Here is a 13,692-nt window from a genome sequence, read left to right on the forward strand (position 1 = left end):
TCTCTCATTCTGTCATGTCTCTCTCTGTCCACTTTGTGTGTCCTGTCTCACTCTCTGTCCTGTCTCTGTCTGTCCTCTCTCTCATTCTGTCACGTCTCTCTCGGTCCACTTTGTGTGTCCTGTCTCACTCTCTGTCCTTGATTCTGTCTGTCCTCTCTCTCATTCTGTAATGTATCTCTCTGTCCACTTTGTGTGTCCTGTCTCACTCTCTGTCCTTGTCTCTGTCTGTCCTCTCTCTCATTCTGTCATGTCTCTCTCTGTCCACTTTGTGTGTCCTGTCTCACTCTCTGTCCTTGTCTCTGTCTGTCCTCTCTCTCATTCTGTCATGTCTCTCTCTGTTTACTTTGTGTGTCCTGTCTCACTCTCTGTCCTTGTTTCCGTCTGTCCTCTCTCTCATTCTGTCATGTCTCTCTCTGTCCACTTTGTGTGTCCTGTCTCACTCTCCTTGTTTCCATCTGTCCTCTCTCTCATTCTGTCATGTCTCTCTATGTCCACTTTGTGTGTCCTGTCTCACTCTCTGTCCTTGTCTCTGTTTTGTCTCTCTCTCTGTCAAGTCTTTCTCTCTGTCTCTCTGTTTGTCATGTCTCTCTCTGTGTCCGTTCTCTCTCTGTCTCTGTCTCTCGTCTCTCTCTCTGTATCCGGTCTCACTCTCTGTTTGTCTTAGTTTGGGCCGGGGCTTGACCGGATCACTTCGAGGCAGTTCTGCGTGCCGTACCGTAAGTGTGTTAGCCCATATCGACCAGCCGTTACTGGATCCAGTGTGAGAGAGTCGATAACTGCAGCGAGGAGAACAGGTCACTGGTACTTATGACTTCAGCTTGATCAATAACACTCTCCTCTGCTTCATCACACACAGATGCACAATGGATCATACACTATATTATATTTCTATTATATATTATCATTAGTAGACTAAACAATTGTTATACTGAGCTAATTATATTTTTATCCCCTAACCCTAAAGGGCCTGTTCAGACCAAGAATGATAGCTACAATGATAACTATGAAGTTTTAATAATCACTCTAACTCAAAGAGAATAGTGAGTCCACACCACGACTATAACGATAATGATGTCATTGGAATGACTTTTAAAACAGTTTTTTTTTTTTCAGTTAATGAATGATAAAAACATTGACAGGATTAAAAGCTGCAGAAAGCATAGAATAAACAGAACGGTATTGTACGCTGGTGTGGATGCAAATAAAGTTATCATTATAGTAATTGATCTTGGCATGAACGGGCCTCAACTCTGCCCCTCACAGAAAATATTTTGCAGTTGTACATTTTAAATAAAACTTAATTAATCTGTTTTCCTCATGGACTGTTGGATGGTATTTACTATCCTAATGGAGGTCACACACACACATGCATGTTCACACTGTCAGGACTGCATGTGCTTTATGTCATGTCTGATATGGTTCAGTAACATGATGAGATCACAGGTACATCACAGGACTCACCTTGTTCGCTGCTGTTGTCTCCGCTCTGTGATGCATGTCCTCCGCTGGAGGGTCCCGGCGTGCCGGCCGAGTGTGTGGACGTGGCATCATCGTGATCTCTCCAGGACGCTGGGTTCTGGAGATGGCCAGAGCGGATCCATCCGTCCACATTCCCCATCCACAGCACAAAGAGAAAGAGAGGACTCATGAATGAGCAGAATGTGCAGTACACAGACCGACAAACCCTTCACCATTCAGATGCACATCTAAACACCAAGTAAATGCTATTTGTAAAGCGCATTTCATGATACTCGTTATTTCAAAGAACATCAGTTTATAATGTCTTAATATCTTTATGCCTTATTGTCACATTTAGAAGACAATACAGTTAGATTTTGCAACAATATAAACAATCATGCTTTTGAGATTTGTTGTTATACAGTATATATTGCTTTATGTGAGCATACTGTATGTATGCAGATCAAACTGAACGTACTTATGTATAGAGCTGTGTGATAATATAGTGTAAATTTTGCAATGATATAACCAACACAACACAAGCCGTCTCAGCATTTTTAATTCAACAAAAACATTGACTTTAACACTTTCTATCATGTATTCACCTTCGTGTTGTTTTAAATTGCCATAACTTTCTTCTCTAAAACACAAGCAGGTGTTTAGCAGAATGCCTCAATGAAAAGCCGTCAAGAAAGGTTGTCAGGGAATGGTGTTTGTCTGCTCCTCATACAAAGCAGAACATGATTTAGAAGATTTTAAATACAGTTCATAAGTCATATAGATGACTGTTATGATACTTTTGTAATTTTTAGAGCTCAACAGCATCCTCCCTCAATGACTTTCATTATATGGAAAAGAACAACTTGGACATTCTGCAAAACATGTTTTTTAGTGTTCCTCAGAAAAAACAAAGGCACACAATTTTGGAATGACACAAACTTGGCTGAATTCTAAAACTCAACCTAAACATCTGTGTTTTGAGCAGCAATTCATAATTTCCACTGTCACAAACAACAAACAGTATCTAATCTGACACACACAGACAGCGGTGGGCCGGTCCGTGAGGGCCGTTTTCATGTGTAAGAGGGCATCTCCTCCTCACCCTTCCTGAGGTTTCTCAGGGTCCGATCGGGCCGCGGGGGAAACAGGATTTGTACTGTACGGGAAGAGCTTTATCTGTGTTACACATAGACGAGCAAGAGGAGGAATTTCCTTTGCCACTCCAGCAAGAAACACACACACACACACACACACACACTCAGTGAGTCATCTGCATGTACACTGTGAAAAACTGTAACCTAAAAATGGCAACAATGAAATTAGCTAGTTTTATTGAAGTCAAAAATATTATTTAACATCACCAAATCAACCTAAATGACTTTATACCAGCAAAGATAATTTGTACAGGTTAAATCTGGTGGAAATATCTCCTTAAGGTAACAAATGCAGGTTGTCTGTCACGAGTGTGAAGTGTGCGTCTGATTCAACAGAGTCCCGAACAAACAAACGCAATAAAAATCACACACACCAGAGACAAAGGGTTCTTACGAGTCTCAGTGGTGTATGTCTGCTGTAATTGCTGTTAGTTCACACAATCACCCTCACAGAGCTCTACCACGGACATATCATTGTTATTTTATTTAATATAAACTATAATTAAACATTTTATCATTATAAATGATATAGGCCTATTATTATGCTAATCCAGTCTTTGCATATGAAATAAGTGACTATTCTTACTCTCAATCTAGTTCTATCTACACTATCCATCAATAAAGTTTAAGTTTATAAAGTCTATAAAGTTTTAATTGAGAACAAGAAAGTCCACACCACGACTATAACGATAATGATTATCAATGAAATCTTTTTTTTACCAGCTGATGCACAATAAAAACACTAACAGCCAATCAGAAACCATTTGAAATTAAAAAGACTGAGCATTTAAAGCGGCAAAACTGCAGTGCCACTTATAATAAACAGAAAGATATGCTTCATTAGTGTGGACATTAATATAATTATCGTAATAGTTATAGTTCTTGGTGTGAAGTAGCATCAATCTGTGCTGAAATGTGCTGCTCAAACTGTTCAGATTAGACTCAGATGATCAGGGCTTGAGCTGCTGGGATTCATCAGAAAAATCTGCAGTATGTTTTCATATTACATCAAACTATTTTATTCCAAAAGATCACGGAGAGTGTGATTTATGCCATTTTCAATATTATTTCCCAAACTGCGTGTGGATTCAGCCATAACACTGTAGCTGCAGTGTTCATCTGAGATGAATATCAGCTGTTGTTCATGTAATTGTTTCGTACGGCCGCAGCGAAAATGACGTTGGCTCTGTCTGAACATTTACAGCACGTCTTTAGAGAGGAGTGGAGTGAAAAACAGCCGCCTGTGTAATGCAGTTCAGCTGAAGCTTCATACACTGAGAATGTATGAGCACGGCTTATTCCGAGTTCTGTTTCCTGTAGCCGAGACGCCCACTGCCTACAAACACCACGTGCTCCCTGTAGTTCCACTCGAACACGGCCTTCGATCTTCACCCGCGAACCGTAAGTGCTGACGGCTACATGTTTCCCTGCGAGCTTCCCAGAGTTCTGCAGCTGATATCCAGTTTCCTCACGCCACTCGGCAGCAAAAAAGCAACAGCCCTTTCCCCACTTATGAATAATGCAGCCGCCCCTCTCTCTCTCTCAGGCCTCACATCACAACAAAACAGTTGTCAGGACTCCCAAGAGTCCATTAAAGTTCAAACAAGCTGTAAAGAAAGCGAGTGAGAGACATCGTGTGACCCAAACGGCTGAGAGAGCCTCCACCCCACCCAGGAAAGAAAGCAGCGAGCATGTGACTATTCCCCATCGCTGCGGATAATTAGGAGTCAAACGCAGCCACTGCGTGCTCTGCTCTAATTGTGTTAAAGAGCGCCGTTACCAGGCCGCAAACACAGCCCCGGCACAATAGAGCAGATACAGAATAAGATAGAGGGTCGCCGTGTCTCCGGGGGCCGCCTTTCACCGGGCGCACAGGGTCACGGACTCAACGCTGATAATGCAAGATGTAATTAATATAAAAGCTGGAGACAATGGCTGGAAGGACCCGCACCTGGCCTGTCCGTCAGAGAGCTCGCTCAACTTTCATTCACAGTCGTCACTAGATACCACCCACTTACAGAAAAATGTACGTCGGATCGGGAACGGCTGCGAACACGTAAAAATGACCCATGCGAAACACAAGCGAGCGCATCTTCAGCCCCTGACCTTTCTCCGTGCCTCCTGCGCGTCAGATCCACACACAGCTCTGTTGCATTTAACATGTAATTACACAAGCGCTCTGAAAACATGTTAAAGGGATGGTCTGAAGCATCTCAAAATGACTATTCAAAGCGAAACTGCCAATTATCTGACAAGAATGAGAAAGGAGCCTTCGCTGAGCTCGAGTACGTAATTGACAGCCGAGGATTTTAAGAGATGTGACTGAATATTTTTAATGCTCTTCTGTTTGACACAGAAAGGCAAAAACACACCTCACTTGAAAACATATGAAACATGCTGAAAAAAATTATAATATTATTTAACATCTCCAAATCCAACTACATAGATTAATTTACACCAGCAAAACACATTTTTACGGGCTGAAATAGTTAGCAGTTGCAGGTTACCAATTTATGCTTTCTGCCTATCAACAAGTTCCTGTTCTGAAATCCATGAATTTATTAAACTGGAAAACCAATCCAAATCATTCTGAAGCACTAAGCAGAAGCCCGCAGCACTGGAAGCACAGCAACAAGTGAGTGTGTGTCCAGACGAGAGCAGTCACACCCAGATCACACACACCAGATCACTGCTGCATCTCAACACGTGCTGCTTCATTACGATCTATATGCGCGCTGACTAGATGACCTGTAAGCTATAGTCATGTAAACAGTTTATCATGACAAATCACCAAAACAAAAACAATATTGACAAAAAACTAAAACTGGCCTCTAAGCTTATTGCATGCGACTGGCCACAATCTATTAGAGAGAGATCACTACAGCACACTCACAGAAGATTTTTCTGTTTAAAAAAATGACACTAGTGTTTTATGTATTTCTATATGTGACTTAGATTTCTTATTTATCGTCAACATAAAAACTAGTGACAGACACAAACAATTAGGACAAATGTGGGTGCCAAAGACAATATTTCATAACCTCACAGTCAAATCAAAGTGATGACACCGAGGCAAAAACGCCATTAAGATATTACCAGCTGCTTTTTTTAACATGTGCAACTATGAGAGAATTTTTTTTTAATTCATATGAAATTTAAATTAGTATCTATATCATTAACTGGTTATTAACAGATTATTAACTAGACAACGTGAACAGGGAAGGCAGATGTAATTTCTATTATTTAAAAACAACACTATACAAATTGTGCCAATCTGTGTTGAATAATGTGCATACTTTGATTTAATTTCTAATCTTATTTCTGAATAACAGCAGGATGAATGTTTTTAGGGGGCTGGACAGTAACAGGAGGCAAATCAAAAATATAATGGCATCCTGACAAGGGCCTTGTATACTCTGACAGCACTATAAACCACACTCAAAGACAACGTAGCATTCAATAGTAAATAAAAGTGCCTATATTCACAGCCTACAGCAGGTAGAGAGAGAGAGAGAGAGAGCACAAGGCATGTCCTTCATCCCCAGCAAAGCAACTTTCACCAAATGATGTAGCCCCAGGCAAAATATATTAAAAATGCATATCAAAGCAGAAAAAATGGATGAGATAGGTACAACCTAAATAAATCTGCATATTCAACTATCAAACTGCTGTCTTCAAACATACAAAAAAAAGGTAGAAACACCATATAATAAATTGCAAGATCCAAATGAAATGAACAAATCTGTCGTTTAATCGGAGCAGTCGTCTGCTTTGTGTTTTGTGCTGAGCTGAACATCAGGCCAGTGTGGCGCTTATGAAGTTGTGCGCTTCTCAGTATGTGGAGCAGCAACCGCCCTGCGATCATTTATTCTCATTAACAAACACAGCCGCACATGCACACTATGCAAATGTGACGTTTGGACCTCAAAACACACACACACACACACACAAAGCACTCTTCCGCACATACGAACTAATGCACACACATACTTAGGCTACATATTTACAAAAGCAGCAAACAGAAAAATACAAATATTAATTTCCTTCACTAGCTATCCAAGCTCACAGAGTCCACTCAGCTCATCAGACAAACATCTGTAGCATGTAACAATGTAACATGCACAAGATATCACCATGTTTTAAATGATACGCCGATAGAAATCTTTGGCTACAAACCGCTCGGAAAAAAGACGTGAAGGGAATCTGAATCCACAGAATTCTGAACGCGATTTGAGTTCAAATGTCCTGTCGTTCTGAACTGAACTGACATCTCTCGTTTTGTCATTAATTAAGCCAACAACAATCAGCAGAGAAACGGCGTGTCTTATTTCTGCATTAACAAACACATGTTTTACACTACGAGTGAGTTGTTAAGCATATGGTAATGTAACTGATTGTTTTCCCGGTTTTTAATCGATCCAGTTGATTCACTGGAGCCTATAGTTTGATTTGTTTGATTTCTCAGAAGCCTGAAATCTGCTGTAACTCAGGCTTGATCTGCTGCTGTGAGCTCCAGATATAACGCTCCTCACACATGACGCTCGATATGAACTACACGACGCGGAAAACTTTCTTTCCCCCAACATTTCATTTACAACACCGAAACCAACACGTTTAAACACAGCCGCTGTCACTGAAATATAAAGCTTCTGAGTCGTCGCTTAATTCACTATAATGGAGCGTCGGGCCTGTAAACCGGACTCAAACCACAGCAGAAATCAATAAGAGTCAATTAAACACATTAACGACAACATCATCATCATCCTGGCAAACTACAGGCAAGCACATTATAACCTTGACTCTCCAAAACTTTAAACAAAATAGTGTGCATGCTCACATAACACAAGGCATATAAAATAGCTTTTAACGCCATCACATTTAGGCCTATCCATGTCTCAAATATTAATTTGTTTTAAAGCAGTCGTGTGCAATGCGATTTCAACAGCCCAAGATAAAGACATACTAAAATATAAAACATCAATAATGCCTACATCTACCAGCACTAAATGAACAAAAAAAGAGATATTTCCATAAACACAACGTTTTTTGCTCACAAATTCAGAAAAAAAATCCCCTGAAACTTTCAGCCAAGAGTCCATTTAAGAACATCATATCTTAAATATTATCAGCCATTTGGATCGTCCACGTTACTATTTTACGGTAGGCTACATACAATATCCAGCGCAGACAGAAACAATGAAACCATGCTGTTACTTACATGATCGGCTAAGTTAGTTGAAGATCCCGAGACGTCCTCGTGGTCTGATTTTGAGTTGCCATCCCGGTCATCAATCACTAAATCTATGGGCATTTTCCCTTTCAAACAGCTGATGTACCGATGGCAGAAATTGTCGCAGAGTTCGTGCACCTTTGAGCAGAGAAAAGAAACGCTCTGTCACCAGCCGCTCCAGAAAGAAGCACAGTTAAAGGCCATTATGAGCAAAGGCAGGGAAACAATAGAGAAATTGTAGCAATGCTTATTATTCTCTAGAGACACATGCAACAAGTTAATCGACAGAAATAAACGCTACAGACGAACATCATCGTTTCGCAGAAACTATAACTTGTCCGTGAAATTATTTATTTATGTGTAATAAATAAGAATATTTCTATGTCACATTCCGTTTAAACCACTATAGATACGGAACGTGGAAATAACATGGTTTTAATGTCAAATTATGTTACGGGTAACTTTGTCAAATAATATTTATTTTTTCTTTTTATTACACCAAGTCATACAAAATCAGAATTATTAATTTAAAAAAAAAAATTAACCAAAACAAATTTTTTTCACAAATTGGTGATGAGAAAAGTAAATCCATCCAAATTATTTTAAAAATTAAACCAATAAAAATCAATGAAAGATTACCTTTTCTAACTCCAAAAGATGAAACCGTAATACTTGTATGGCTTGTATCATCTGTAAAGACAAACGGACGTCGTTAGCTGTATCCCCTCTTTGCAATTTAATTTTAATATTCGTTGCATAACATTTTCAGAACACACATTTCCTCCCATTCCAACAGAAAAAAAATTAATTAAATAATAGTAGATAATTCTAGAGAAATAAAAAGCAATTATTTTTTATATTTAAAAATTGCAGGTGGAATGATTGGCCTGTGTTAAGTGTTTAAGGGGTTGATGGTGATATCAGCCCGATAATGAGTGACTTATTTCACACTATACCCCTGCTCGCTTCAAACAGCCCCGTCACACATCACATCCCCTCCTGTTTACTTTCACTATCTCCAGATCCAATGCAAAAAAACAAAACAAAACAAAAAGTCTAGAAATATTTTTAGAGAACTCGAGTGCACGGCTATTCCGAAGACAATCAGTGCTGAAGCGTTATCTTACCAAATTATCCAATTCTGGATTCGAAGAAAATAAAGGTTTTTCTGCGCGGACCTAAAACACACCAGAATGAGGGTTAACAGCATTTGATGAAAATATGTGCAGCAATTCAGTCGCTAATGACATCATAAAAAAAATACAATAAAAAAGCATTAAAATTGCAATCATCACTAATCTGGTTAAAGTAGAAAAAAAAGTCGTTTAATGTAGCTACTTACAACATCCAAGTGCATTTGTAGAAATATAATTAGCGGTCTTAAATGAAAAGGACGCTTTTAAGCAATCGATTATGTTTTGTCTTTGTTTGTTTTAATGCTTTAAACGCGTATGAAAGGCTCGAGGTGTGAGATGCGCGGGTCGTGAGTGACCTGTTTGGCGAAGACAGCGATGTCCTCGTTGAAGGAGTCTGAGGAGCACACGTCTCCTCCAGCAACCCCGGGCTCTCGGGGAGTGCATGTGGCCAGCTCACACTTCTCGAAGACCAGAGCCAGCAGAGGAAACAGAGGATGACTGCAGAGACAACAGCGACTCAGTTCAGATCGACTGAAGAATCAAATGAGCACGAGTGTGTAATAGTTCGAGCACGGCGGGAAATAACCCTGCGTCCCGGAACAAAGCAGACAATATCCCAAATATCCAGATACCACAGTTCGGAGAAGATTTATAAATCAAATACATTTTACACTCGACCAGAATCGGGTTTTGTAACTTTGTTTTGAGCTGCAGTGATTTTGAACTACCGCTCATCATGAAATTATTTTTAGGTAGCCTGTGAACATAAGGTTGAAGTTTGCAAGCTTCTTAGTCAAGTAAGTAAAAACAAGTTTAAAAAAAAAAAATTTGTGAATAAAGTGAAGTCTACTTTAGTAATGCTTTCAAAGCGCCGCACAAAAACACTAATACTAAATACTGAAAGTTCCAGAAAGCTGTGGTGGGAAAAAACTATTACGGGAAAGAGAAGCCCGACTAAAGGAGTTCACGGATCCGATATTAATATGAAACTCACCCGTAAATTTGATCTTTATCCCTCTTTAACACGTCGTTGACAGCTGAGCCCATGCCGGTGGGCATGACATTGGGATGGGGGGCATGTGTGCCGTAGTGCTGGCTGGCGTGGAGCGGCGGTCCGTGGTTCAGATGATGGACCTGCGGCAGCGGCCGAGGCGCGTGAGGATCCCCGTACATACCGACCGCGTCCATGCCGCCGTAATGAGCCAACTCATCGTACTGCAAGAGAAGCAGAGAGTCAGGAAGAGCACAAAAAGAGACAAGGCTGCAGAGAAAGACGGCTAGTGAGGGGGAAAAAGAAGTGAAAATAGTCTCGCGCGGAACTAAAGTTTGCTGGGATATTTGCGCGTAATTACCAAAAACATGGTAAAGTTGTGCTTCCCGAAGCGTGTCTGTAAAAGCGGCAGCAGGAGACCGTCGGCGGAGCTCAGGCGCTCAGACACGGCGAGTATTCCCAGCCAAGTGCGTCAGACTGAAGGAGAGGCCTGTGATAGATAGTGTATAGTGAAGGTGAGTGCTGGAGATTTTAAACCTACCCTTTGCGCCATCAGCCTGCGCTCCAATAAACCTCTGGATCTGTGTCGTAGATTGAATTTCCCAGTCCGCTCACAAACTCATGCGCTGCGAAAGATCCCCTTTTTCAAGCAACTTGCCGAATTCTCCTATTCTCCAGTACTACGGCTGAGAACGAGCGCAGGCATCAGGAAGAGTTTTGCAATTATTCTTCTTTTCCTTTTTGCCCCCCAGAAAAGAAAAAAAAAAAAAGTCGAGTACCAAACTGAAGGTTACAGCCGGCCCATCAACAACCCGCGTGTAACTAAACTGTCGCGTCTCATGGCTTTTTGCCACTCCAGCTGTCAATCAAAGCCAGAGGCTGTCAAGGTAATGAATGAATGATGGCTGGAGATGATGTTCAAGAGAGGATGAATCTTTTTAGCCCCGTTTTCATCCCACAAGTCCCTGTCTCCTTTATGCCTCCGGTCCGCTTTCTTGTTTTATTACTACAGTAAAAACGGAAAAGAGGAGAGTTTGTGGAAAGCGCGGCGGTCTCTGGCGCGGGCTGAGATGAGTGAGTGTCAGTGAGTGCTGGCAGGTCGGCCGCTCGCTCGCTTATAGAACGCAGAGAGTTGAGCCGCGCGCATCGGCGGGAGAATGAAATGACGGAAGCCGGAAGTGGCGCTGAGCGCAGCCAGTCCTGCACGAGCTCCACGCCAAAGCCTGCGCGAGAGGCGAGCGTCCAGTGCGCGAGGGGGGAGCCTCCGCAGATCCCACTCACATGCGCTGAGAACTAAGAGGCGTCGCGGCGCGTTGGGCACGCGTCCAAACGTTAAAATAGCGCTATATTAGTATCGTTATTGGACAGAGGAAAGTCATTTCAGCCCGACTTTGCTTAATGCATAACTGAGCGATGCGATACAACCGATATCGAGAGTCACATCCCCCTTTCTCTCTTGTGCGGAGGTTGAAAAAAGACGGGCCCCTTTTAAAATAAAGTGAACTTTTCCACACGCGAGAAGAAAAAAGCGAGGTTTATGTTTGGAAACTGTCTCTAGTCCAATAGCATTTGAAGACTGAAATGTGAGCTGTGCATCGCGCCGCTCAATTATCAAAGAGCCCCGAGATCATCAATCATTAGGAAGGCCTGAAGTTTCAGAGGAGGAGCAATGATATTGATTGTGCTACAGATGGCCCCTAATACCACAAACAGACCCTTAAAATACTACTCCTCATCAATGATCATATAGCCTGCATCGCGGCACATTCATCCTATCGATCGCTTTCTACAGAAATGTCTGCATTTAGAGCGCCCTGACTTGTTTTGTTGTCGAAATTAACCATGCACGGGGAAGTGGAGCCGAACTCGTGCGGGATCTCAACAAACAAGCTCAATAAAGTGCTCCGCAGACGCACGAGCCGAGTTCTAATGAAGCAAGCAATTAACACGGATTTCATAAATGCAACAACCGCTCTGTTTATGACAGAGAGCAGAAGTGAAGGACTGCAGTGGACACAGAGCGCGCGCTGTCTGACCACTGCTTCATCGCGAGGAAGAAGATGAGGAGCTTCTCTATAGAGACGCGGTAAGTCCATCGCATCCTAATAGAGCCGAGCTACACCACCACAGAAAAACATTTGACTATAACTATATGAACAATGCGTAAAAATCTACTGAAACACATCTATAAAGTCATACAATAAATCAATAGCTTTTGAGAAATGCTCTGTTAGTTCACGTTTTCGGTTGATTAAAAATATTTTGTGACGCATTAAAGCAGCCAGTGATGCGCATTGCTTTACTTTTCCGTTTGTTGAAAAGTACTGGTATAATCACAGCGGGTTTACTATATTAAAACTGCAGCTTTCCGACACGACGGCTCATATAGTCTCACTGAAAACAAACTTTACTGACATAGAAAAACACGCTTTCGGTTTCAAAAATGTTTAAAACACCATACCCGCTTCGTCTTTATCAATATATGCATGAAATAAAATATTCAGTTTTAAAAAAGAACCTACCGAGTGAATAAACCCGTGTGTAGATACTTAAAAAAAAAAAAAAAAGCTCAAATCAGTTGTGAACGGGGGCCGCGGCAGAGACGGCATTAAGAGACGGTATAATGTCCTCTGCTGGTGTCAGATTGAGCTCATTTTCGGGTTAAAGCTCTCGATGTCTGTCCAGCTGCGGCTGACAATCCGTTTCAACGCGAACACTTTTAACATAACCTCTCACACATTTAAAATCAACCAATTTTTTAAATGAAAAACATAATATAAAATAATGTGAACGGGGTCCGCGGCAGAGACGGCATTAAGAGACGGTATAATGTCCTCTGCTGGTGTCAGATTGAGCTCATTTTCGGGTTAAAGCTCTCGATGTCTGTCCAGCTGCGGCTGACAATCCGTTTCAACGCGAACACTTTTAACATAACCTCTCACACATTTAAAATCAACCAATTTTTTAAATGAAAAACATAATATAAAATAAACATAAAATATAATCGAAATGTAAACCATCAGTCAGAGGCGTGTCTATTTCTAGTTTTGTGAAATAGCCTAACTTTATGTAAACGGTTTTTATCCTAGCAACAAAAACGTTTATCTAAATCTGAATTATTTAAAGCTTTATGACATTGTAAATGTTAAACTATTTGATCCTATTTAATTCTAATGGTTTTGTTCTAAAATTGTAATTATTGTTTTATAGCCGAGCTATAAACAGATTTCTACAGAACAACAGGTCGCCACAGCGAGAGAATCAACGAAAAACACGCTTGAGCTGTTCGCTCCTATATTTGCTCAACTAGAAACATTTCATAATTTCATTTAAAAAAAAAAAGTTATGATTTCTAGATTAATCATCTCTATTTTAAAATGTTCCATCATTTAAGTTCTGATAGGTGTGGAGCTCTTGTTCTTTAGTGAGTATTTATGTTAGGATAATCATTTCTCCGTTTGCTGCTTTAGCTCTATTTAAACTCTCTCTGACCTCAGGGAACATGTCATTCTAGTCCCTGAAGCAAAGCTGTGCAACTCCAATGTTTGTAGAAGTTTCGTGAGTAACTGTAAATTCTTGTGTGTGAAAGGCGTATTTTCCTTCAGTGGCATTATTCTCACTGCACTGTGAGAGGCTCTGTGTGTGTGTGTGTGTGAGTGTGAGTGTGTGTGAGTGTGAGTGTGTGTGTGTGTGTGTGTGTGTGTGTGTGTGTTTGTGTGCTCC

The 13,692-nt window shown here is 41.0% G+C and overlaps 1 protein-coding gene across 7 annotated transcripts in view; it reads right to left on the reverse strand.

The window, feature by feature from the left end:
• The window catches only part of meis2a (Meis homeobox 2a), a 59,954-nt gene extending 48,722 nt beyond the window's left edge, over window positions 1-11,232 (reverse strand). For 2 of the 7 annotated variants that reach the window (XR_001641045.1, XM_016564708.1), the window contains exons 1-7: window positions 10,511-11,229; window positions 9,973-10,193; window positions 9,335-9,476; window positions 8,970-9,020; window positions 8,482-8,532; window positions 7,831-7,980; window positions 1,462-1,576 (exon numbers count right to left, since the gene is read on the reverse strand). Coding sequence is in view for 6 of the 7 variants with exons in the window: in XM_016564708.1 (XP_016420194.1) it covers window positions 1,462-1,576; window positions 7,831-7,980; window positions 8,482-8,532; window positions 8,970-9,020; window positions 9,335-9,476; window positions 9,973-10,193; window positions 10,511-10,522 (742 nt within the window). In the remaining variant the exon portion in view is untranslated. The other 5 variants (XM_016564711.1, XM_016564710.1, XM_016564713.1 and 2 more) reach the window with 4 other exon arrangements.
• Window positions 11,233-13,692: the final 2,460 nt, after the last annotated feature.

This window comes from Sinocyclocheilus rhinocerous, unplaced genomic scaffold (genome assembly GCF_001515625.1).
Source record: "Sinocyclocheilus rhinocerous isolate Xijiao unplaced genomic scaffold, SAMN03320098_v1.1 scaffold1071, whole genome shotgun sequence".
Lineage (NCBI taxonomy): Eukaryota > Metazoa > Chordata > Actinopteri > Cypriniformes > Cyprinidae > Sinocyclocheilus > Sinocyclocheilus rhinocerous.